The sequence below is a fragment of the Bactrocera dorsalis genome, chromosome 2 (genome assembly GCF_023373825.1).
Source record: "Bactrocera dorsalis isolate Fly_Bdor chromosome 2, ASM2337382v1, whole genome shotgun sequence".
In the NCBI taxonomy this organism is placed as follows: domain Eukaryota; kingdom Metazoa; phylum Arthropoda; class Insecta; order Diptera; family Tephritidae; genus Bactrocera; species Bactrocera dorsalis.
The window spans coordinates 97,207,015-97,234,928 of record NC_064304.1 but is presented as its reverse complement, the minus strand read 5'-3'; the positions used below and the strand labels follow the sequence as shown (position 1 = coordinate 97,234,928).

The 27,914-nt window shown below is 34.2% G+C and overlaps 3 protein-coding genes across 14 annotated transcripts in view; 1 reads left to right on the top strand and 2 right to left on the bottom strand.

The window, feature by feature from the left end:
* LOC105231640 (low-density lipoprotein receptor) overlaps window positions 1-27,914 on the top strand; it is a 368,088-nt gene that overhangs the window by 225,021 nt on the left and 115,153 nt on the right. The window lies entirely within an intron of this gene.
* Window positions 1-27,914, bottom strand: part of LOC125776581 (putative inorganic phosphate cotransporter) — a 35,255-nt gene that overhangs the window by 4,251 nt on the left and 3,090 nt on the right. The window lies entirely within an intron of this gene.
* Window positions 25,580-27,707, bottom strand: LOC115066531 (putative inorganic phosphate cotransporter). The gene is made up of 5 exons (XM_049449560.1): window positions 27,464-27,707; window positions 27,239-27,375; window positions 26,085-27,170; window positions 25,899-26,031; window positions 25,580-25,826 (listed from the first exon to the last, which is right to left on the bottom strand). Exons 1-5 carry the CDS (start codon window positions 27,519-27,521, stop codon window positions 25,789-25,791), a joined length of 1,452 nt encoding a protein of 483 aa, XP_049305517.1. The 5' UTR covers window positions 27,522-27,707; the 3' UTR covers window positions 25,580-25,788.

Sequence of the window (27,914 nt, the reverse complement as noted above, 5' to 3'; positions counted from 1 at the left end):
CACATATACATACATAGTGTGAGTGAGCAGCACACGCTTGATTGTTGGGGCATAACCGGAGCGTACAAGCGTACTAATACCATGTCCTTGTGCGCCCTTCAGCCGGCGTCAGTTGGCGCTAATGGTGCTGCTGCCTTTCGCAAGGTGGGTGTGTCTCTACAAATTTGATAATTTACAGTCTGCTAAGCAACATGCGGTTGCAAGAGCAACTGCGAGTGGGTGTACTGGGAGGTGTGTGCATTCACACGCAAATGCGACTATGAAAGGGGGGGGGTAGATGATTGTGTGAGCTGTTATCTGTGGCAGCACGCAGTAAATTGCCCACGCTGGCTGGTAATGCTTGACTCATAAATAAACCGTTTAGCCAGATACATACATATATGTAACATCTTCATTACATAGCTTCTTGTCAGCTGTTCCACATTTTGTTGCACCGTTACTTGTGTGCATGTAAATTTGTGGTTGGCGATTCGTTGCATTCCAACTGCGTTGCTGAAGTTGCCCTTGCCTTTGTAACTTGCCTTCTGCTGCTTACTTGGCAGCTTAATCACTGCTTGCAGTAACTTGATTTTTAAATACCAAGTAAATATGTTTGTGGGTACCTTGTAGGCTTAAAATACGAGTCCTTTGTATGACTGGTGATTATATAAGTTTGACTGGTTCTTAAAATGAGTAAAGTGGAACCTTTTATAGTAAATTCAAGCTAACTTTTAAGGCTTTACGCTTTGTAAAATTTTACTTCAAAGTCTTTATATTGAATGGGGTTTAAATCATAAGGTACAGATTTAATGTTGCGGAACACATTATATCGCCACCGAAAATGCAAAACACGTGTCATCAAACAAATCGAAATTTAATTTTTTATTGCTTACGATTCACTACGTCATATTACATATACAAGAATGTAGTATAAATATGTCAGCTTCCACATTCATATATAACCATTGTTTAACCAATAAATAACCAATGAATAACCAATAAATAACCAATGAATAACCAACAAATAACCAATTAATAACCAATAAATAGCCAATGAATAACCAATAAATAACCAATGAATAACCAATATATAACCAAAACTCAAATTATGTTCCAATATGAGTGGTTTCTATAATAACGTTTTTCCATTGCCTGTGAACTTATGCAAAGTGATGGTACGCTATTTTGAATTTTAGGTGACGGTCTGTACAAGTACACATAAATTTCAAAAGTTCAAGAACTTAACTAATAGCTACTAGGACTTAATTCTCTTTTAGGTAGGTAGATGGGTAAGAGTTCAGCCCCTTCGAGTTCAATTAACGCTAAACGCGTTATTTTGATACAACATTTGTAGAACCTTTCAGTATTGCTATGCTCTAGAGCTTGGAAGATGCCAACCGAGTTAGGTAGAAGTATGTTTATCGAGATCCACGGAGCATAACTTTGTCTCTTTGGATTCGTCGTTGTAGATTGAAATAGTATTATCCTCCCAAACTCTCTATTTCTCTATTCAGTTCTTGAAAGTATTTTCAGGTATACCTCTCACTCGCTAATGGAAACCTTTTTAAGTTTGAACAGCGATCATTGTCTGACATCTGAGAACAGGAAATAGTCGCTGGATGTCAGTTCTGGATAATTCCCTTGTATGCGGAAGCAATTCAAAATCCAATTTACCGATTTTTGCCATTGTTTTCACTGCTTTGGTGAAATAGCACTTTCGTTTTCTTCAAATGCGGTCGTTTTTCGAAGATTTTATATTTCAAAAAGTTCAGTACCGCTATGTAATAGTCACTGTTGATGCTTTTTCTTTTTTCAAAGCATTCAATAAAAACTATTCTATGCGCATGCCAAAATACAGACGCCTTAACCTTGCTTGTCTTTTTTCAAGCTTTTGAGCGCGTTCATTGTATGCAGTTCTCTCAGATGACTGTCGATTGGTCTTCGGAATGAAATGATGGAGCCATGTTTCATCTGTTGTCAATGCAAAAATTCTATATAATTTTTCGATTATGTTCAGTTTGCACGAGATGTGATATGAATAGACAGCTGTAACTTTTTTCCAAGTACCCCGAATTTATTTTTTTGGGTTAAATGAAGCTTAAAATCTCACCTTTCTAACACTGTATGCTATGACACAATGTGATTGGTAGCACTGGAGATATACAACTGCAACGACAGCTATTGACAAAATACGAAATGACTTTTTCGACTAACCAATATCTTCAAAAATAATTGATTTTTGAAAAATAATTTTTTTTTTTAGACTAAAGTATGTCCTTAATATAACCTATACATGGTTATAAATGTATGGCGCTCATTTTTAGAATTTTAGTCTTGCTATCAAGAAAAAAAAAAAATAAACACGAATCTGGATTTGAGCTTAAAATATATTTTTAAAAAGTTGATGATGGGACATTCTTTTTCTTCTTGATTGACGTAGACACCGCCGGCGTCAATTGGAAATTACAAGCGAAGGTCTCCTCCTGGTCTTTATAAAGGAGTGGAGGCCTTCTACTTGGAACATGATTTTATTATTGTCGTTATTTCGTTCTTATCCGACTTTTTTCCTCAATATCTCCACATTTATTCAATATTTTCCTTCGCACATACATACATATACCTTAACTGCTAAAATTCTGTAATCGCTTCATTTTCAATTTTTGCCCTTATTTACATATTTACTGTTACCATTAGCCACGAAAGCGTCGCTAGACGCGCGCTCCACTGCGCAAATTGAAATTGAGCGCCAGCAAGTTGCCAACTTTGAGACAACAACAAAATGCATAACACTTGACTTATTCAAAATCGCGTATATTAGTGAAAAGTTAAATTAAATTGCACGGAAAAGACTAAAGTGACGCTGTCTGCCGCGCAAAAACTGTCAGTCCTTGTAGTTGCTTTTCAAATGCTTCTCTATTTTCGCTAGTTTCTTTTAACAGTATTTTTAATTGTTGCAAGTTGGCTTTTGTGCAAATGAAGTGTTGAAGTTTCTAGTCTAGTTGTCAACACCTGCTGTTGCAAGCACACTGCTGCAGCAGTTCCCGTTTGTAGTGCGCTCTTCAGCGACACGACACTTACATGCACATATGCAAAGACTGTCTCGTTTTTCTGCAATTCATTTTTTGCTTACCTCAATTTTTTCGCACTGCTTTTTTCGTCTACAACTTGGTGTCACGGTGGTGCGGGAGGTGGCGAGTGTGCACAAATGTGTCAGCGCGCTTTTTTACGCAACCACGCCCATTTTTGTGTTTGTGTTGCGCGTCTGTGCTTTGGCTTCAAGAATTTGGGTTTTTCGTTTTAGCGTGTCTTTTGTCTCCGCTTCGCAATTCTTGCGGCAAGCAAGTAAATGCACGTTGCAACTAGCAATGCACCGTTGTTGCGTAATGGCACAGCTGCGCGCTATTGTGGCATGGTTGTTGTAGCGTTGTTGCACATAATTTCGAATACAAATATATGCATATTTGGATTTTGTCAGTCAGCAACTTTTCTTCGCCACAAAATGTTGCCTTCCACATACATACATATATGTATATGTGTGTGTGTGTGTGTGTGCTTCGAATATCGCCAACATTTCCATGCAACACAGCCATGTGCCAACATTTACAATTGCTGAAAGAAAACATTGCATTCCGAGCAGTTGACAAGCTGCTGCTCTACACCCGCAAGGCTGCCACTGACGTTTTATGCGCTATGCTTGTGTGTGTGGTCACATAGATATATATGCCTGTTTGTGCGTGTTTGTGTAGTCGTATGTAGCGCGGATTGATGTGGCTACCCACAAACATTTTTGGCATCTTTCTCCTTTGGAACTCATAAATATCGTAGTATACTGGCATATATGTTGTCTAAATGCACATAAACCCTTTCTTTGCCTGTGTGTGTGTGCGTGTGTATGTTTAGATAAATGTGTGTGCGCCTTTGTTGGCAAGCTCCTTATTTTTCTTCACGCTGGTTCGTTGAAATACATAAATTCTCTCTCTAAATTAGCTTAGCTGCATGCACTTACCTCCAAGCCAGCGCTCCTAAATGTATGCTACCCACATATTCGCTTTGTGGTATCAGCCCAACATACATACTCGTATATGGCATGTGTATTTATGGTGCCACATCGTATACAACATTCTTGCAACATGCTGCTGCACAATTGTGCACTGTAAATTTAACGCTAACACGATTTCTGACGGTCTTACAGCATATTATGCTTCCTTAATCGCAAATTGTGGGCACTTAAGCATAAGCATCACGCTTGTGTATGCGGTTTAAGCTGAAATTCGGTTCTTTATATTTATGCTTGTATCAAAAGCTTAGCAAAGCGCCATTGTGGCACAAAGATTGTCATTTCGTTACTATTTTGAAGATTCTGTTGTATACTTATGTATATCTCAGCTACGGTGTATGAGAACCATTTCGTGATATCAATGAACATTTTTTAGCATCCCTTCTCTATGACTATGGACATGAGCTTCGAATTCAATATTCTAATAATAAAAAATTTGCGTTTGTTAAGAAAATTCGGAAGGTTGCCATATTAAAAAAAAAAACTTAAAGAAACAGTTTCATGAAAAAATAATAAATAGTTATAAACAAAAAATTTATATTTTTTATTGCTAAGAAAAATTGTAAGGTTGCCACATTTTCTAAAGCTCTAAATAAAACAAATATATAGAACTAAAAAAATGAATAATACCCTATAATGTTATCATTTTTTATTGCCAAGAAAAGGTGGAAGGTTGCCCTATTTTTGAGAGAAAAAAAATCAAAAAATGATATCCTACATTTTTTTTGATTTAAAATTAATTTAATTTAAGAAATTTGAAAGTTGCCATAGTTTCTAGAATTAAAAAAGAAAAAATATATTTAGAAAATAAAAAAAAATATTTAAAAAGGGATAATGTCCTAAAAATATATTATTTTTTATTGTCAAAAAAACTGGAAGGTTGCCATAATTTTGAAAAGAAAAAAATTAAGAAATGATATCCTAAAATTAAATTATCACAAAAAATTATGCATGAACTTTTTTATGCTTTTAGTGTTAAGAAAAATTTGAGCGTTGCCATATTTTCTAAAATTTGAAATAAAACAAATTTAAAAACAATTCAAAAATGATAATGTTATAGAATAATATATGTCTTAAAATTTTATAATTTTTTGTTGCCAAGAGAAATTGCAAGGTTGCCATATTTTTGAGAAGACAAAAGTTAAGAAATAAACTCCAAAATTTTTTTAATTTAAAAAATATAATAATACGCTAAAATATTTTTTTTTTTAATTTTCTTAGTGTTATGAAAAATTTAAATGTTGCCACATTTTCTAAAATTTGAAATAAAAAAAATTTATATAACTAAGAAAAATTATTAAAAATGGATAATAACCTAAAATTTTATAATTATTTGTTGTCAAGTAAAATCGAAAGGTTGCCATATCTTTGAGAATATAAAAGTTAAAAAATAATATCCTAGATTTTTTTATTTAAAGAATAGTATTGTACTATTTGTTTTAATTTTTTAGTGTTAAGAAAAATTTATAGGTTGCCACATTTTCAAAAACTTTAAATAAAGCAAATTTATAGAACTAAAAAAATAATAAAAATAGGAATAATATTTTAAAATTTTATCATTTTTGAATTTGATATTTTTGTGAAGCAAAAAAATAAAGAAAAAACTTTAATTTAAGTTTTTTTTTTAATTTTTTTAGTGTTGATAAAAATTTAAAAATTGCGACATTTTCTAAAATTTGAAATTAAACAAATCTTCAAATATTATCAATTTTTTTACAAAAACAAAATAAATTAAAAACAAAGATTTTTCAATTTAAATTAATTAATTAAAATTTCAAGCTTTTTGTTTGGAAAATTTAATCTAAAAATAAATATTTCAATGTTAAATAAAAAATACTACTTTAAACAAGTATTTTTTTTAACACAACTCGTTACCCAACAGATTCACAAATTTCCAAATACTTTCGTGCATGTTTCCTCCACTTTGTTTAATGTATTATATACTCGTACAAATATTCATGAATGTGAAAGTTTATTTAAAGTGCCAAAAATTTAATCCCCTTTGGAATGTAAGTCGGTCAATATCCGTTGTGCATTTCTAATTAAACGAAGTCAGCGCAAGAAACCGCAAGTTAAGCGTATAATGGCCACCAAGCCCATTGGTAATTGTAGATAACCTGCGGGAGGCCGAAATCACCACTGATGGCAATCACAATGTCGCCCCAAGCGACATTTTCACAGTCAGCGTTGTTTGGTATCAACGAAAATTTGATTAAAAACTTTAGCAAAAACTTTGCCACTTTTTGTGGCGGAAGCGAAAAACAGAAAAACACTTTCAACGCAGCGCACAGCCAGGCGTTGTTGAAATATTTGCTCTTGCTATTCTATACTTATTTGCTCTACTTCCCAATTTTGTTTTTGGCAAAATTTTTGTGCAAAACTTTCTCTAAACTGCAGCCGCATATACAGGATTATACTTTTTTCAAACCAGCACAAGCTTCACCCTCCGGCTGGACGAAATTAAAACCAGTTTTTCATAGAAATGATTAACTACTGCAACAACCCTTTCTAATTTTTTTTTTTTATTGTTAAACATTTTTAACAATTTTCGCAGTCACTTGCCTAGTCCGAACACCGCCGCGCACAGTTTTAATTTAACGCCACATTAATTAAGCGAATTGCGGCGCTAGAGTAAAGCTAAAACGCACAGCGTGATGTTTACCTAACGCTCGTTTCTGCTGCCTTGGCTTTCGGCAGGTAGCATGCTTTTCCGTGCATGAGGGTATGAGCAGTTGGAAATGGAAGCGCACATTTAGTGGCTGGTCGAGAATTTATGAAGCCGGTAATTCGTGATTAACAAAAAAAATTAAAGAATTAAGTAAAAGTTAGTTAGTGGTATTTAAGTTGAGAGTTTGAAAACATTAAAGGTATATTTTTAGTATAAACACGTATAAAATGGACCATGATAATTATTTATGATTAGATATCCACTCAATTTTTGTTTGTTCTCTGAGCTCCTTTGCACTATTGTTCGCGAAAGATTTTCCAGTTGCCTACTTTTCAGCGCAGTCATCTACAACACAGCGCCGTTTTAAATTTGATACTTCTTTCTTTGCTGTTGCGGAATTCTACTCGCTTCATTTTCATTTAACTCAATACAAGAAGTCTGATATTTTGAAATCACTCACTATTTTAACTCTGCCTTGCTATGTTATTATACACATTTTATGTTTGCTAGCTGCTTGTTCGATTCATCACTCTATAAGGTTTCAAAGGCGGCTTTTGGCCTATTAAAAAAATAAAATTTAAACCAAATATTATTTCGCTCTTTGCCTTTAAGTAAAAAATATCACCGATTTTTAAATTATATTTTTAAATATTTTAAGAATTTCCAACACAATTTTCCGCCTAATCGATTATTAGACGTGAAACCATCAGTTAACTTAAATCTGTGACTATTTGTTGAGTTACTTGAGAATGTGTAGTTTCGAAAACCTTAAAGCTGGAACATAATACTCCGAAAATCTATGCATTTTAATTAATAAAATACCTCAGAGGTGACTACTATACCTTCGAGTCGTTGAAGTCACACTCGCTTTTGTCCATAGAGCTGCATAGCCCCGGCAAACATGCAACTACTGGCCACAAATGTCAGCCAACAGCGCGCAGAAATATGCAATTAATTCATGGAGGTGTGCAGCAGTTGTTATGGTAACAACAATAACTATCACCAGCAAACAAACGAAACGCTACATATGAGGACAACAATGACAACCACAGGTTCATAGAAGCGCGTATGTTTCGGTTGAGCGTGGGAGGTTTACAGCTGTGCTCATGTCTAATTTTATATGCTGGGTACTCAGCATTAATTCTGCAGTCAATCTACAGCATGTTCACATAACTCTATAGATAAAAAACACTGAACGAAATGGTTTCATCATATAGGTGTTGGTTGAAAACTGGCAACTTCGCTGGAAAATCGTTGATGTATAGAGCAATAGGGAACTCAACTGCTGCGAACAGCTACAATTTCTTGAGAAGCAAACAAAGAATAGTCTAAAAAAAAGCAACAATTAACAGTTACCAAAATATCACAAAACGATATTGACTTGAATACCATGAATTTGCTTTACCAGTGCAAGCTGCGTGCCATAAACCACATTGCATTGAGTGTGTCGTGCCACAGTTGAGCTAGTAAATTCGTGCACCGTGAAATCGCGAAGTTATAGATATGGCAGCTGTTGGTTACGGATGTCCTGTTGTGTTCATGATAGCAGCGGATGTCTAGTTCGACACATGTGGCATACATGAATAACATATATATAAATGCAAATTTCGCCTGTGTCAGTTATTTGTATAAGTGTGCGCACAGTCTGGGCTTATCTGTCGTGTGAGTGGAATGTGGCTAGTGAAATTTGGTGGTGTAAAAAACATCACCTATATACCGTTTGGCGGTTCGAATTGTCTTCGCGCCTACACCGTTATATATGTACAAAATACACAGCTATGTACAAAAATACACAGCTTTGTATAAACTGTTTTTGGCCAAACATTTCGTGCGTATGCCTTTGTGTAAGCAGCTGGCAACATGGCACTTACTGGCTTGCGGTTGTGACGCATGTGCATTTCCTGGTTATAATTATACACAGGGACATGTCAATAAAGCAAGCCTATCGGCCGCTTACAGCCCGCTCGTGTAGCTTGCTACAATGTTCCACTGAAGTCGGCAGCTTCATTGACTGGTCGATTTCAAGTATATCAATATATTGTAAGTACATTAGGGTGTTCGTTATTCATCCAGTTTAAAGTACTTTGTTTTTTGGTTTTAGTTTTAGCCCTGCTGCACGATGCAACGTGAATAAGCGCTTTATTTTCAATTTGAACAGTGCTAAAATCGTTTTTCATTTCATAAATCCGAGTTTGTGATTAATTTTTTGACAATTGAACTTTTAAAAGCGTATATTTCAATATAAAATTGTTCGCTCTAGCAAAAGGATAAAAATATTTTTTTTTCTTAAATACACTATTTTAGATTCAGATTCATATTTATTTTAAGCATATAAATATACAGAAAATAGCAAAATTAGCAGCACTAGGTCGGGGCCATCAGCTGGTCTTTACAATTTACACTCTTTTAAAAGTTATACGCAGTTAAAGTTATGCTTAAAATGCACTGAGCATTCATACAATCACCTTATATGTTATGTGTTGCTCATACAACATGGTGTACTCTGAGTTCCGTTGGCCTTTGCGAAAAAGATTAATATTGGAAATTATGCTCTTCCTTATATACATATATGTATGTAACATGGTTAGACGCTCGTAAAAACGTTTGTTTGCGTCAATTCCATTTCATGTTTCCGCTTTTTTTCTATCGTTAACTCTAACTGAACTTGTACTGTAGAGTTTATATGGGAGGCTTAAAGGTGTCTGAGTATGTGTGCATAACCTCTACATGTTTGCCATGTCACTGGCTTACATGCACACGTATGACACTGCGTTTTGTTAGAATATTGGTGTGATAAACGCTTAGTGTGTTAGTTTGGAAATTGGAAAACGGATTTTGGCAACTCAGTAAAGGATATTCAGCAAGTTTAATTTAATCGCAATGAATATTTTTGTATATGTATATAAAAATACCCTTTATTATTCTTCTTCTTAATTAATTCTATTCTAAAAATGTTTTAGCCCTTTTTATTTGTGACAAACTTTCATTTAACCAGCAAAACTATGAAAGGAAATATTGCTTATCCGTTTCAACATAAAAATATGTATGTATATTCCAAAAAAATATTTACATATTTATATACACATGCACATATAAATATATATAAAAACACTCCCTTTCTTGCCGCTTTCCAAAATTTTGATAGCTAAATATTACTTGAACAGTTGCCTTCTCAATAGGAAGTTTAATTACACAGCATCTGAAGCTTTATCACGATAGGCAACACTCAAATTTTGGACAGTTAAGCCGCTTTGCGCTCCCAAGAAAAATAAGAATTTCTAATTCATACAATTTTATTTGTTTCTACATCAGCAAAACTAAACCAGAATCATTGCACAATCTCTCAATTTACAGAACTCAATGAGAACGAATGAAAAGTATGCAAGAATTTACATTTCCATTTTCAAGTTTCCTTCATGTAAGTATACGTGTGGTTCAGGCAAAGCTGATCTACTAATATTGAATTAAACTTTCAACTTGTTTCACCACACTTTGCCGGTTAGCCGACAAACCCTGATACATAGACGAGCTGCAGAATTGCTCACGCAAGCGGTGTGTAAGCGTAAACCCATTGCATACATTTAGGCGACTTTTGAAAGTTTATGGCATACTTTTGCATATTTTATAATGCGATCGGTGTGACCATCTGGCGCGCCCAACCTCTACTCCATTATTGGTAACAAGAAGTAACAATTTGACACGAAAATATGAAATAAGTAAATTATTCAAAACGAAAAATTGTAATATGAAATGCGAAAACTATGCAAGCACGAAGGCATACGAATTGCAAATAGCACAAGAATAACATTACTTAGGTCACAAGGCTCAACTCACAAATGTGGCTGTGCATATTATGTGTACATAATTGTATATACGTACATATGTAAGTATGTATAAGTTAGTAGTATTTGCCTTTTCATAGGGGTAGCAATCAGTGTTGGTCGGGGTTTAACATTTTTCCAATGCGTATGTTTGAATTTTTAATGCAGATGAGTGCGGAAATATGTGTTAACAACAAAACAAATTTATTCTTCCACAGGAATAGAAAACGTTGAGCGCCCAAATGCAAATACTACGCATAATACTTAATCGCACATATACACATCTAACTTTGTCTAGTCAAAGCGCTCGAAACGCGGAAAATTTGAAACTCGATTGCGAGAGAAAAAATTAATTCTTATCGTCATTATGAAAATTCAAAATTTAAAACTCGAAATTTCGTAATCTATATTCCAAATTCTAAATTCCAAATTCGCAATTAAGAACTAAAAATATAAAATTCCAAAATCGAAACCTGAAAATCAAACTCAAAACTTAAATTCAAAATTCGAAATCGAAAATTCCGAAATTCATAATTTGAAAATTCGAATTACGAAAACCAAAATAAAAACTGAAAACTTAAGTTCGAAATTTAAAATCGAAAATGCCAAAATTCGTAATACCAAATTCAAATTTTGAAATCCAAAATTACAAAATCAAAGTTCGAAATTAAAAACGAAAAACTTAAATTTAAAAAACGAAATTCGAAACTGAAAACTCCAAAATTCGTAGTTGAAATTAAAATTTTGAAATCCAAAATTACAAAATCAAAGTTCGAAATTAAAAACTAAAAACTTAAATTCAAAAATCTATATTCGAAATCGAAAACTCCAAAATTCATAATTCCATATTCAAATTTCGAAATCCAAAATACAAAATTTCAAAATCGAAATTCGAGAAACTGAACACTTAATTTGAAAATTTGAAATCAAAAAATTAAAATTAGAGATTAAAAATTCGAAATTAAGAATCCAAAATATGCGAATTCACTGTTTAGGATTTAAAAATTCAAAAACTCAAAATTTTAAACATATTCCATATAATCAAAATTTTAAATTTATGAGTTCGAAATTAATTTTGAAAGTTCAAAATACACAATGTCAGCTTCAAATTTAAAACTGAACAATGCGAAATAGAAATTTTCAAATACGAAACTTAAAATATAAAATTCCAAAACCGAAACCGAAACCGGATACCTGAAACTCAAAACTAGTACACAAAACATAAACTTTAAATTCGAAATCGCAAATTTCAAAATTTAGAATTCTGAATTCAAATTTCGAAATTCGAAATACAAAATTCCAAAATAGAAACTCGAAACTAAAAACTCAAAGCTGAAATTAAAAATTTGAAATCGAAAATTTCAAATTAGAAATTGCAAATTAAAAATTCGAAATTAAGGAATCAGTATTCAAAAAATCAAAATTTAAGAATTCAAAATATAAGAATTCACTGTTTAAGATTTAAAAATTCAAAACTTTAAAATTTAATATAGTTTTCATATAATAAAAATTTATATTCATGAGCTCGCATTCGAAATTAAAAATTATACATACATTCCGAAATTTAATATTCAAGGTTGAACATTCAAAATCAAAACTAAAAATTAGATAATTCGAAATTTATTATTCAAGGATGAAAATGCAAAATACAATATGTTAACTTCGAATTTAAAAATTAAAAATTCGAAAACGAAATATTCAAAATCGAAATCTAAAACTAAAAAATTCCGAATTCAATTTTGATAAATCCAAAATTTAAATACAAAATTCAAATTTCATGAATTAAAATTCGAAACTTCAAATTCGAAGTTAAAAATTAAAAATTCGAAATTAACCCCATCACAATCTGCAATCACACATACAATTTTAAATCAGATTTTTCGTTTCAAAAATTTGAATTATATGAATACACTCTACTTCGCTCTCGTGTTAATTCTAATGAAATAAGAGCTAAACCTGAAGGACTATAAAATTACGCAGCCATAAACCGACAATGGTATATCATACAGAAACAAAATCATATTAAACATATGATAATGCCTTTACTGATTTTTATCAAAGCCTTCAGGTGCTACAGCTGCTGTTCCTATAGAAAATTTTTATCTATTTCATTGCTGTTCTTTTTTTACATTTGAATATGTGTTTTGTGCGCCACTTTTCTGCTAAGCTGTTGCTTCTATTGTGCGCCAACCACGTATTTTGCCACATTATTTAAATAATGTATGCTAATTGTATTTGCAGATAGCGCACAGAATTATGTTGTAGCGTTTTATGATCAAAATGCTGGTATGTAAATATTTAAATTGTACTTTGTCACTGCTTAAAATGAGAGATTTGACGCTGAGCTACTTGTTTTGCTTATTGAAAATATGCAAATAACAGGCATACCTTACTTTGTTGAGATAGCCATATTTCCTAAAGGTTCTTATACTCGAAGACTGGGCTTTTCGTTGGTCACATGTTTTTATATAATTTCTTTTATTTTATAAGTTATAGTATTTTATTTGTAGAGAGTTTTCTCAGATTATGTACTTAAATGGAAAGAATTTAATGCCTTCTGCCCGATCATCGATATCTGTTTGTCTTGCAATAAATTTCATCGTGGTATTGAATCTTTATAATATCTTTCATAAAAGGAATTATATTTGGCTGCATATAAATTGAAAGTTAGTAACACCATGGCGTATGCGTAATCTACTTAAATAACTTCTTAATAACTTCCAAAAAGTCATTTACCTGTGTCGGAGTAAATTTTGATTTTTTTATGCGTTAAATGAACTAATTTATAATTTTTCTATAATATTTTACGATTTGAGTCTAGACCTGTGCCGGAGTCTAAGTAGATTACGTATACGCTATGGTGTACTCACAAAATTTCAGCTTATATGCACAGGTTTTATGAAAAGACAAACACAAACTAAATAGTTGCAGATATATTTAAATACAAATTATGCTCAGCTTCAATATTTGATTAATTAACAAATTGCTTGGAAATTTCGCGGGGTCATCGAAAAACTAAATTTCGCATATTTCCAAAGAAAATCAAGTCTTCATTCAATTTTCAAGTCGAAGATAAGTACTAAAAATTCGAAATTTAATATGTAGCGATAAAATTTCTAATTTCAAAATGCAAAAAGCTTAATTCCAAAATCGAAATTAAAAACTGAAAGCTAAAATTCAAATTTCGAAATCGAAAATTTCAAATTGAAAATTAAGAAGTCGATATTCAAAATTTTAAATTATAAATACAAAACTCGAAATTAAAAATTCGAAATAAAAAGTTTATGATTCTAAGTTAAATATTACACTTTGTATTATAATTTGTTATTCAGGGATGAAGATTTAAACTTCGAAATCTTACTACAATAACTCAAATTCCAAATTTGAAATTAAAAGTTATAAACATAAATTCAAAATTCGATATCAAAAATTTCAAATTGAAAATTAAAACTTGAAATTAATAAATTGATATTATAAATTCAAAACTCGAAACTAAAAACTAAAAATTCGAAATAAAAAGTTCATGATTCGAAGTTAAAGTTTAAATTTTGTAATTTGTTATTCAGACAGGAAAATTGAAATTTCGAAATCTAACTACAATATATTCGAAATTAAAAGCTGAAAACGTAAATTCAAAATTCGGAATCGAAAATTTCAAATTGGAAAATTCAAATTAAAACTCGAAATTAAAGAATCGAATTTAAATATTCAAATTCGAAACTAAAAATTGGAAGGTTCGGCATTTAATATGATGAAATTTCAAAACTCAAATTCAAAAATAAGAAATTCCGACTTCAAAATTAACAATTCGGGCAATTCAACTTCCAAATTCATGATTGCTCCTCTCACATGCATGCGGATATAACATACATATTTTCAATCAGCTAAAAGTCGAGGTAATTTATTAAGTTGCAAGCCACATCCAAACGTAATTAATTTATAGCTTGGCGCAAAGAGCATAAGAAATTACAAAACGTATATACATGCGCATTCAGCAAGTATATAAATTATTGATGAATTTTATGAAATATTGATTGTTTAAGTACATAACTAGTCCAACAAAATATGACCGAAAATTAAATATATTTCCATAATTAAATTTTCTCAAGGATTTAGTACACTGATTTGCATATTCGCGATAGAGTCAATTAATCAATGAAATGTCTTAACTTGCCGCACTTTACCACTTTTACAAATATTTGCATATTGCATAGTTGAATGCATCAGTTAGAATGTACCATATCACTATAGGAATGTGTACAATTAATTGCAAATATTCCTGTAATCCCATTTGCGCTACGTCAGCGTAATATTGCATGGTACAAGCAATCAGATAACATTAGGTCTCCATTAAATATTCACATTAGGTGCATAGTTCGCGATTGTTAACGCGATAATGGAACTCTGGAATTTAGTAGTAAATTTAGTATTTTACGTAAAAAGACTCATTGCGAGGTCTTTGGTAATAACTGAGTTGGCTACATTGGTATTTATTTGTCTTTTATTTATGCTGTTAAAAAAGTATAGAAGTAACTGAAAAAGGACAACTAAAATCTAATGAAGGCAATGTAAGCACAATCATTAGCCAATATCCTCTCTGTGTTTACTTGATTACAGCATTGCGTGTATAGCTGGCATTCGATTTCGGTATTTTATTTTCACTAAATGATCCACATCTTCAGACTTAACACTGCACAGTTCATTCACTAACCGCTGTTATTATAACCTTTTTGCGCTTCAATTAATTTCAACGCCCTTTTGGCAAAATATAAAAGATTTTTAACCATTGATTTTTTTAACAATTTCTGTTTTATTTGTAACAAAACCATTTTGCCTGAGTGAGTGTCGCTTTAATTCATCAGCATTAGTCTGTCGATTTGCAAACCACTTTTAATGGACTCTTACTCATTATCTACCTCTTTGTTTTGTTAGAGAAATGGAACTCGAAAAATATAATTTAAAATGGGGGTTTCAATAGGGATGATATGATTGCCAAGTGTCATTTCGGCTAATTTTCGAAATGTAGCTGGTGGTAGTGTTATTGTCACGTGCCATACAGCACGTGCAACAACCGAATTATTGTGAAAAAAGCTTTGAAATTCTTTTATTTCGAGAATTTGTGAATTTGAATGATCTCCAAGAAGTTGTGATTTAACACTATAAGACTACTTCTTGAGAGGTTATTTGAAACTATTGGTTCTAGTGATAAACCAGACTCACTTCCAGCTTTAGAAGTCAAAATTGAACGTGCTCTTCATGACTTACCACGGAAAGTACTCGAGAATTGGAAATTCTTAATACTTTATTCATAATTTATAGTTCTTAACTGGTAATTCATAATTCCTAATTCGTAATTCACATCCATAATTCACAACTAAAATTCATAATTAATTATTAAGTCATAATTCATAATTCCAAATTCATAATTAATCGCTGTTTTCATATTTCTCTCTTTATTAATATTGTAAAATCCACTAACCGCTTGATTGCTTATTCCTATGAACAAACAGACTGACAAGTTTTAATTTCTTCTTTCAAATCAAGCTCTTACGTCTGCTTGTACTATTCTTAATATATGTATGATTCAAATTCGCGCAATTCATCGTCTTCATTGCTAGCTCTTGCTTGTAGAAAAATTCAATAAACTTTTCATTTCTTGCCGTCAAGTGTGCAGCCAGACCATAATTGCCACTTGTGTTGCATACGCTCCGGCGCTTGGCCTAACTTTCACTTATTTCTTCGCATTGCTTCATCTACTCATCCGTTCAATTCTACTTTCGTTCATTACATCGAATGAAATTTCTTTTCTGCCCGCATTTCAGGCACTTCAGATTTTACTCGTGCTTTTTTACTTGCTGCCGCGATTAACTTTCACTTTCCTTTCAGACGATTTTTCTGCTTATTGGAATATGAATACAATTTGCATGCACTTTTTGTGGTCGCAATTTTACCAATTTCCATGCTGTGACTACTTTCTTCCCCAGCTACTCTTTGACCGCACCTGTTGGAGCAGGCAGCAACGATTTGGCGCAAAAATTGCAACAAGCGAATGCCTGAAAGCTTTTAACTTAATACAGTGATTGTTTTTCTCTTGTTTTACCCTGTTGCCGAAGCTTTGTGGAGCTCATAACCATTCTTGACCATCAAAGCGCCACTTCAACTGGGCATGTTAAGAGAATGCAAGAGCAATTTGTTGTTTTCTTTGAATTCCATAGTTTGCACTTGCTGATAATGTTTTCTATACGTTTCGTTCGCGTAGTGCGCTTGCTTCCATAAAATCTGCCTTGACCCATATTCCAAAACATACAGTGCACTAGCCGTGATAGCTTGAAAGTGCAACTGGGTAGCAACATTTATGTTTACTCTATTTGCTTTGACCCTTCAGATTCTTTCTTTTTAATCTCATAACTTCCGCAAAATAGCCGAGAGGCTTGTCATTTCTTGTTGGCCTAGCTGCTCGGTAACTTAATTGGCTAGCAGTGTGACAGTATCATATGTGTGATTGTGTTTGTGTGTGCGGTGACCAAGAGTTTGTTGCTCGTCTGCTAAGGCAGTTAGCAGTTAGTGTACTAAGCACTTTATGGGCTGAACAAGTGACGACCGTTGAACTCGTTCGCTCCGCACCACTGTGATATATTTTCCTTGTTCCTTTCTATTTTTCTGGCGCTTTTAAGCAAAATGTGCACAGAAAAAATGTGTTTTTGTGTAACACAGCTGGACGTAAATGCCCATTGGCATAGAAAACTTCAAGTGGCCAGTAAATGTGGACACAACCCCCACGGCACAGCAGCTCTGTGCTGCTGTAAATCGAGAGCACGGAGAAAGAGCCAAAAGATTTTACACAAAATTACTTTTATGACGAAAGAAAAGTAATAATAATGAAACCACTGCCTCTATCAACGAACGAGTGACGAAAATCTCGAGAAATGGAATGAAAAGCACAGAAATGAAATAAAAGTGTTTGCTCAAAATATCAACGAAAGGCAGCAGCACATGCCGCATGTCCTTCCGAAAGTGTATGTACTTATATATATAAACTGCCTGCGACCTGCGGCGACCAATTGTGCGGATTACTTAGCGAGAATTTAAATTCTTTTTTTGTCAGACTTTTACAAGTTTTTCTATTTACTTTGCTATTTTCTTGTTAGTGTGCCTTTTTCTCGGCATTGCTCTCTTGTATGGCCTTTGCAACGCAAATTATGAGTATTTGCGTTGGCTAAACATTTGTTCAACCGAAATGTTGTTGTAAAAAAGTAGATATTTTATTTAATTCAAGAATTTACAACCCAGTTTCCGCTAATACAAGTGGATGGTATTGAATTTTGTCATATTTGGAATGACAATACTTCGTCGCTCTTCATTTTCACCGCAAGCGTAGATGATGGTGTAAGCGAGATTTATTATGCGAAGGGAAAGTCTATGTCATCCAATTCGAGCCACAAATATTCGGTTATTATTAAGCATTAACGATTCCGTTTCTCTGAAACGTGCCGGTCTTAATCATCACAGAAGAAAAGGTACGGCCCATAAACCGCAACAAAATTTTTTCAGGATACAATGGTGATTCATGGAGTACATGTGGATTGCCGCCTGACCAATAACTCATATTTTGTTTATTGACAAAGCCATTCAATCAGAAACGAGCCTCATCGCTGAAGATGATTTGTCGATGAAAATCCTGATCATTTCCAAGCTGTTGCGCAGCCCAATTCATGAACATGCGACGATTCTGTTCATCAAGCGGCTTCAGTTCTTCTGTCAATTTGATCTTGTAAGAATGTAGGCTTAGATCTTAACGCAAAATTCGTCACAACGACGTCACAGAGATGTCCAACGTTTGAGAAGAACATGCGAGAGACTGATATGGGTCTTCCTCAATTGATGCGATAGCGGTAGCAATATTTTCGACCTTTATAACACCATAAAGAACATGTCGGACACCCTATAAAATGTATATATCTAAGTATACACGTAACCGTTATCTGTCGCAATCCCTCTCTAGTTTGTTACAGCAGTTTTCTGTTACTAAGGTAGCTACGCACCACAACGCTGAGGTAGTCGGAGATTTTAACGCATCCAGCGTCAATCATATCCACCTTCTAGCGCTGTTGAAGGCATTTCGGACATCTAAAGTCGCCATGAAGACTTTCTTTTGTATTTATGCCATCTACCCAGTGCGGCTTTTAAACTTTCAATGACTAACCATTGGAGCCACTTTTTTAGAGTTTGTAGTAAATTTTTGCGATTAATTTACACCTCACGAGTGAAAGCAGACAATCAAATAAAGTTTCTACTTTCACAGTAGTAATTTAAATATTTCTATTTGCTACAAGCAATAAAAAATTTCAACATTTGCTTAAATAAAGATCAAAAGCATCCGTTAATGAAGCTTTGCTTTCAACAAAATAAATATTTGACATTTTCAACGCATTAGTGACAATGTATTATGCACAACTGTATAGCTATCAATGAAGCAATAAAATACTATGAAATATTTAAAGGAATTTATTGACTTATCAAAGTATATGTGTGTATGTGTGCAACCCTTTGTGCTTTCTTTTTCTTTCGTTTAGTTAATTACTATGATTTTTATTAGGGTCGTGGTTATTTGCCTGCCAGGCAGCGCAAGCCTTTAAGTCAAGGTAGAAAATATTCAGAATTTAATTAAAATATGAAAACACACAACCACGCAACACGAACTATGCGGACAAGGCTGTCAAGCGGAAAATTTAATTTTAGTGTAAATTAAGCAAGCCGCTGTGTGTGTCTTTATGTAAATATACACATATTAATTCCTTAATGATGGGTTTGTACTTTCTTACTATTGAATTTAATTATATACCGTGGTTATAAATACAGCAGCGGCCGCACTGAAGCCATAATATCCTTCACAAATGCATTTCTTTTAGCATAAAGAAGTAGAAAAAGTTCCTGAGCTTGATTTTTAGCACTCAACTAGTAAGTCAACTTTATGTTATAATGATCCGATCAGAACAACGCGTTTCGAGATTCCATTGTTGCCATGAAAAATATTCACCACCAAATTTTGTGAAGATATCTTATTGAAATGCCATAACATAGTGAGTGACTGCCTTATTTTAACACTCAGCTTTTCGTACACAAATTACCAGACTTTATTTTGGTAAGTTTTATTAACTTAGCATGCTGCCACTTTTAGTTGCGCACTCTTTCTATTTTACCTATTTTAATATATATAAATTACCACGTCTTTCTTTGGTCGAAAACTAAGGAAACCCACGTTACGTAATGACTCAGCAGACTGCCCGTGCGAATATCGTAAGCGAGGTGTATGCTAGCCGAAAATGACTTCCCGTTATTTGAAAATTTATGCCAAAAAAATGCGCGTCACGTGCCACGCTACGTTGGTTGGCGCTGTAAGTGCGAGCTATTTTTACAGACTTAATGTTACAAGTCAGGGAATTACAATGTCTTACAAACAAGAAAATCATAAATTAATGCTTTTAAGGGTAACTTTTATGCGCAAATGGCGCTGATTTTATTTCTTCCTTCTCCACTTTAACCAACAGCTTGGAGTGAAAGGCATTTAAGAGCTCACAGCGCACACTTCGTTTGTTCAATTTTTGATTTTTTCCGCTGGGTGAGGAAGGCTACGCTTGCTAAAAATAAAATCTGACAGCAAAAAAAGAAGGTCGCTTAGAAATGGACAATTATGCCAACTGTTTGCGATGGTGGTAGTGTTTTAGAGACTTTGCATATTTTGCAAGTATAATTTAAAACGGTGTGACCATTCTATTGAATATATAATATAATAAGTGAATAAAAGCTGAAGACCACGAAAACTGATTTTCAAAAACTAATTTCATGAAGTAAAAAATAATAACCTTTAAGCATTCAAATAGAAAAGACAAAATATGCCTAATACATATAACACAATGCTATTTTTCCACTGAGGGAATACCAAGAATACAGATTTCCAATTGCACGCATTGAGCATGTTCCTTAATTAACTCACATCACAGACTAACATAATCTGCAAGATTTATAAATGAGCACCACCCCCCGATCCGCTAAGTTGCAAGAACGGCACTGCACGCTACCACCAACACTTGCCTATATACTACTCGCGACTACTTATTGTTCTTGTAGCTTTCTTTTACCATTTCACCCGCTTCCTGTTTCACTCACAATTTGTGCGCTTTGCTCCCTGCCTCCTAGCCAAGTTTATAACAATTTTATGCGTGCTAATTTATTACCTGTCATCATTGGACAAATAAACCGCTGCAGGAAAAGAAATGCACTCTAAGCATCTATCAAAAAGAGCAGTCTATAAAGAGCACAATATTCCGGTTTGATGTGTATAAGGCAAGCATCTATCTATTGAAGGTATCTGTAGGCGACGGAATAAATACATATATATGTGTCAGTGTTAGCGAACGTAACCGTAAATTTATAACGTCGAATTGGTGAAAAAGAAAAAAAAATACTGAAACAGCAGCAATAATTTGCGTCTACTGGCAAACACACTCCGATGCACATATTCTCTTTTGCCCATTTGAAGCCTACGAAAGATGCGTATTCACTGCTGGTTGCCGGGAATGGCGGGGCACCGCTTGGCATGCGCAAAAACGTCACTTGGCGTAGGCACAAAAGGGATAAAAGAAGGTCCTAGCATTGGTTGGCGCTACGAATGAATGACGTGAAATGTAATTTGTCGTGCGCGATTTAAGAGCTCTACGGTGCGTATACGCAATGCAGTAAATCATCGTGTAATGAGAGATGGAGGAGTGGGTGGAAATGAAAGTGAAAGGCCGTGCCTGCTAAATGAGCTGCTATTTGCATGCTTTAGCGGGAAATTGCTTGCGCTGTTTTCTTGCCGACGTCTAGCTCAGAGCGCAGGCCGCTTTGAGTGTCAAAGAGTTGGCAGCTATTAAAGGGGAGTTAGTGAGGGAATTTAAAAGCTGTTTGCATTCTTTTTTAGTTGTTTGTTAGATTTACGAAATTGTTGTTACTTTCTTGTTTTTATACCCTGAACAGATTATATTAAGTTAGTCACAATTTTTATAGCACCCAAACGGCGGTGATCTTATAAAATATATTTTTGCATAGGCATTTTTCTTCCCAAGAGGCTGCTAATCTAACAAAACTGCGTATACATATCTGCTCTTTATAGCATCTAGCTGTCATACAAAGTGAACGAGGGCAATGAAGTATTTGTATGGGAAACTTTTTTATTTGAAAAGATATTCTGACTAAATTTTACAGAGATTATTTTTCAAGCCAATCGTATAATCCCCGAAGAAATTACTCAGATCGGACTACTATAGCGTATAGCTGTCATACAAACTCAACGATCGGCATCAAGGGCTTCTATGGAACAATTTTTCTTTTGACAAAATATATTCACAAAACTTGGCGGAAGTTATTGTCTAAAGTACTGGTGCGAACTCTAGAGAAACTGCACAGATCGGATTAGTATAGTATATTGCTGCCTTGCAAACTGGCCGTTCAAAATCAAATTCTTGTATGAAATCTTTCTGTGAAGTGTGTTTCAGCTTCGGTGTAACAGAAACTAAGTTTTTTTCTGTTTTTTCTTTATGCTGTAAACCAACATTCCACTGCAAAATGTTTAAGGTTAGCTTCGTAAATGAGCTATGCGGAAACATCAAAGTGTGTCAAACCTTGGCAAGTGAAATTCATTAGGTGGATTTTTGGACACATCATTCTAGCAGTAAACACTAAAAATTTCAATATAAAAGTTTTATATTTTTTAACAATTTTTTTCAGAATATTTTTTCACAATACTTGTTTGGTTATGCCCTTATCGGCTTAATATTACATTTCGTCACCTAAAATGCTAAATAACGTAACATCACTTTTCACAAGTTTGCAGGCGAAGGATAAACGTTATAATAGAAACCACTCACATTGATACAAAATTTGAGAATTGGTTATAAAACGGTTATATATTGGTTATATATTGGTTATCATAGACTCACATTAAAACAAAGTTTGAGGTTTGGTTATAAAACGGTTATATATTGGTTATGCATATTGGTTATATATTGGTTATCATAGACTCACATTGATACAAGATTTGAGGTTTTATTATAAAACGGTTATATATTGGTTATGCATATTGGTTATATATTGGTTATCATAGACTCACATTGAAACAAAGTTTGAGGTTTGGTTATAAAACGGTTATTTATTGGTTATGCGTATTGGTTATATATCGGTTATCATAGACTCACATTGAAACAAAGTTTGGGGTTTGGTTATAAAACGGTTATTTATTGGTTATGCGTATTGGTTATATATCGGTTAGTTATCAAACACTCATATTGATAAAAAATTTTACCTGTGGTTTTAAAATGGTTATCTATTGGGTAGTTTAGCTGACAGCGATTCTCGATTTTTTTTCAATGATACGTTGTTTTGCATTTTAGGTGTCGATATATTCAAATAAAGCGGTAAAGAATAATTCATGGCATAAATAATCGTTTATTTGCAATATTTTTTTTCTATTTCGAATTTTACAATATATATATTTTAATATCAATCCGCTTTTTTCGAAATGTACATTATTTATAACGGATTAAAATGCATAAAAATATATCATCAGCATGAATTTGTTTGCATTCATTTAAATTTCACATTTTCACCACTCAATTTACGTTGGTCGACCAACAAAAGTGCTAGTTCGTTAACACCATTCAAATTTTTAACATGATTTTAAAAAGGCAATTTCTCTTAACAACTAAATCCTCAACTCAACATATCAGCGCCAACATCAGCGAAGCTACCCTGCCAGCATTCATAAAATCCTAAACGAATTTCCGCTTTTGCTCATAAATTTTTATAACAACGCCATCATCGTAAATATTGATGAGGGTCATTTGTTGTTATTGTACGTGTGAGTGTGTGTGCTACAAGTGACGTTATCGCGCAACTGTTGTTGTTGTAGTGTGATGTAGGCCGTGCTATCAGAAGAAGTATCACCTTCCAACTGCTTCTACCACATTTTACTTGTTATAATTTTATTTTTAAAATATTTATTTTTTCAAAATATTTTGTTAATAAGTCAGCAAGCGAAAAAAACGAAATTTTCAACAAAAAGAAAGTAACGTCATAAATAATATATATATAAATACTATGTATAAACAGCATACCAAATTAATGCCAGAGAAATACGGCAGTATTCAGACAGTTTGTGTTGTTGTCTTTTTGCCCGCCCAAGCGTAGCTGTCGGGAATTGGGTAAATTGTTGCCGGAACGTGCAAATATTTTACAATTTTTTACCTCACTTTATTATTTGGAATTTATTTTATTTCCTCCCCTCTCTATCATTGCACTGCCTTTTGGGTCATAATTTATGCGAGCTTATTAAATTTTTATGGTTCCGAAAAATACGGCTGTCAGCGGTTGTGCAAACCATAGTCTTGCCGTTTTGTTGCTGCTAGATGACGCCGTTATTTATGTTTTGCGCCAAATTTCATCGTATTTCTCAATTCATTCTGTTTGCATATTTCGACAGCTTTCGCAGTCGCTTGATTTAATGTTTACCCGCCATTTGCTCGTTTGTCGGTTGTCGTTTGGCCCTCAATCGCTCTTTCGCAATATCCATTAAAAACGGTTTATTGGTATTCAACGAGGAGCAGCAGCGATGAATTTCATATTAATCATTATTTAATTGTTTGCAAATGATTACATAATTGCTTTTGCGTTCGGTAAATTTTTGGAGAAATTAACATTGTAAATTAATGAAAACAGATCATGCGCTTCTTAAACATTTTTCAAACAGTTTCTTTTCAACCGATCACAAATTTGTTAAGGCGGCCAATGTCAGTCTCGGCTATGTCTGCTAGTGTGCCGAAACTATGGCTGCCGAGATGTTTCAGTCTCGGTCTTGTCAAGGCTGGATTTTTAGCCTTAAGGCATGAACCACTATTGGACAATGTTCAGTAAGAACTCCTACGATTGCTGTTAGATGAACTTTGCTAATGGCAAGCAGTTCAGTAGATCTCCTAAGCTTTGCTCTAGGCCAGAAGGACGTCTCACATGAGCTGACTGTCTACCAATGCCTGCTAAGCCGACGCGAACTCAATAGGTCCTGTATGAAAGCACAAGATGAAAACGTAGATCGAACTGCGATGTGAGCGGCGCATGGATACTCCGTGTTGCTCACTCACTTGGTTTTACAGTTTATATGTAGTTTCCAGCGATTTCGTTTTGACCAGGCACCCAAACCGGTCTGATGATGAAAAAGCATCGTGCTATTTCTAGTGAGGACATGCACTCCTTGACTAATATTTACCGGATCATTTTCAAATCATTCTGCAAAGATCACCATATATAGGCCAACAAGTCAATTGAGAAGTCCCCGACCTACTTTTGGCAACATTTTTTTTTTACTCAACATTGTTCCCTTTTAAGGTGATACACTGAATAGAACGACCCTCGAATTTTTCGATACCATTTTTATACTTTTTCAACCAGTTGTTACAGTGTTTTATAGTTATAATAAAGCTTAGTGGCTTTATACAATATGTGAGTTATTCCAATAAAAATGAGACAGCGTGTTGCATTCGTAACAATGAATCTTTATGCCTAAACTATATAAATTTGAGCGAAAATTGGGCTAGCCACTATACAACTAATATCAGGATTATCGAACATTCGGCAGATTTTACTCGATATGATCGGTTTTACACCTTATAGTCTTTCCCTGGCTTTAATTCTTACAAGTTGCAAGGGTACAAAATGTTCGGCTGCATCCGAACATAGCCCCTCCTTACTTCTTATTGTACGATTTGTCCTTTTTTGCAAAATATACCGCAGTTTCGGCGATTACCTCTTCATTCGACGAACATTTCATCACAGCGAGCATTATCTACAGATCTGAGAAGAAGAAATGGTGGCTGGGAAACAGACCTGAAGATTTGGATTTGAAACAAATTCGAAGCTTAATACTAAGTACTAAAATAATTTTGGGAATGCTGACAAGCTATTATTGCTCTCACAATTCTGCCGAAGTTAACTAAACATTCATTTCGTGAATAATAAAAGTATCAATAAACGTATCATAATAAAAATACTGCATTTAATTCTGATAGTAAAAACGGTAATTTGTGGTCAACCAAAATAAAGCAAATGAAATGAAAAATATACAAAAAATATAATATAAATGAAAGATACCATTAAAAGCAAAAAACACAAATTAAAAATTAGCTATAATTAGAATATTTATGCTTGTATCCAATATCTTTTCTATGAGGTTACTTTTACGCACCTCTGCCAATCTCCGCGTTTCGCTCAACACCTGTACAAAAACAAATTTAAACAAATTATCATCCAAGTTGTTCTGCTACTTCTTGATTTTTAATATGCTCACGTTTTGCATTTCGTTGCACCGGTTCGTTCCACGGCTGCAATTTGCTGCTACCCAAAATTAAAAACGGTAAGTTGCCAATAAAATACAACAACGCCACAATGTAAAAAATATAGCGCCACTGATTTGGGTTTGTCTGCAATTGGTATCAGCAAATATTACATTAACCATTATTTTTGAAATACTCACCGCATCTGTCACAATAACTCCAACCACTAACGGTGCAATAATGCTCAGCATAGTACCCGCAAAGTTTGTAATGCTCATCAGTGTGCCGGCGAAATTTGGCGATAAGTCAATAACACTCACCATTGCACCTAAAAATGTTGCTGAGTTGACACCCACTGCCACCGTTAATAGAATAACGGCCAAATCAGGTTGATCAGCATCGATGGAACCCAGCGCAATGCTGGCCGCCATAGGAATCCACATGCCGATCGTGTTGAAAATCTTCCGACTGGCATTCGTGCTAGTCACTTTCGCAGATAGCAGTTTATGCGCAAGGGCACAGAAACACAGACCGAGTACGACATTAACGGCATACGGTAGGGCGGAGAGCAAGGCATTACTTTGGATATCCTGATTGTACACATTTTTAAAGTACGAGGGTATTTGTGTCATCATTGTCGAAAAGCCCCAATTATATGTACAATTACAGATCATTAGCGCCCAAAACGGCACCGATTTGAATATGCTCAACCATGGTGTTGTTAACTTAGCTGTGGTGGCATTATTTTCACTCTCAGAAATCTCCGCTAATGCTGCTTCGATGTAATTTCGCTCCCTTGATGATATTAATTTGGATTGACGTGGAGAATTAGCGCCACACAGCAGCCATACAAAAGACCAGATAATACCACAACCGCCAGAAATATAGAAAATACTCGGCCATCCAAACTGTGAAGTGGCTAATTTGCCACCAATACTCATTATGACGATCGTTCCGAATTGTGGGCCGGAATAGCAAATGGTTGTTAAAATGCCGCGTTCAGCTGGTGGCGCCCATTGGCCTAAAATTGCATGCCCAGAAGCATATAAGACAGATTGACAGAAGCCTTGCACAACACGTAAGCCACAAGTGAGTTGCCAATCGCCCAGTTGAGCGCTGTAGGGCGTAAGTAAGGCGAGAATTCCTGTAATCCCGACACCGCAAAGCAACACTACTTTACCGCCAAAGCGCTGTACCAGCATACCGGAGGGTATCTGCATGACGAGGTAACCCCAAAAGAAGCTGCTCAATAGCAGTGATTTTGTTTGCTCCGACCAGGCATACTCCTATATGTATGGCCATAGACAATAACCGTTATATTAAAAAAAAATTAATAAATAAATTATGTGCGCACCGGAAAGTCTGGGTTTGTGGAATTCCGATCCATCATTGCCACTATGGCCAGAGAGAGATTGGAACGCTGCATAAACGACACACAGAAACCGAAGAATAAAAGCACAGCTTGCAAGTGTCGCACGCCCACTTTCGGACCTATTGAAAACATAAAGCAAAATACACGTGTAGTCATGATAAGGTCGGAAATGAATGCGTTGTTCTACAGCAAACGCTCTATACTTGCCGCTAGTTCCAGCTTTAAACTCTTCAGGAAGCTCGGAGGTTATCTGCCTCGTCACCATTGTCACAACTTTACAAATGTTTACTGCTCGAAGACTCAACTATAACTGAATGCATTAGCACTTGTGTTATGTTTTGATAGCAACAGCATTACTCTACTAATCTTTACGGCTTTGAGATACAATTGAAAATCTATGAAGTTACATTTCTTTATTTGGTTGAATTTCTTTATAGCCTAATATTTTAACAAGCACTACTTATATATTAATATTTACTTCAAATAAACCCTTAATTAATTTATCGCTCAAACATACATATATGTATATTATTGTTATTATCACTAATATCATATCGCGCTAACCTAAAACGTTTAACTGATAGCACAGAACAGAAAGAGATATACTATGTGCAAGACAGCAGACGCAAGGTAACAGATCTTTGCTAAGATACAAAAG

What these genes read in the sequence shown, in the direction of transcription:
- LOC115066531 (XM_049449560.1), bottom strand. Translation starts at nt 27,521, where the DNA reads ATGGTGACGAGGCAGATAACCTCCGAGCTTCCTGAAGAGTTTAAAGCT. An exon ending in GTTTAAAGCTGGAACTAGCG is followed by an intron (nt 27,376 to 27,463) that starts GCAAGTATAGAG and finishes TGTTTTCAATAG; the next exon opens with GTCCGAAAGTGGGCGTGCGA. An exon ending in CCACAAACCCAGACTTTCCG is followed by an intron (nt 27,171 to 27,238) that starts GTGCGCACATAA and finishes CCATACATATAG; the next exon opens with GAGTATGCCTGGTCGGAGCA.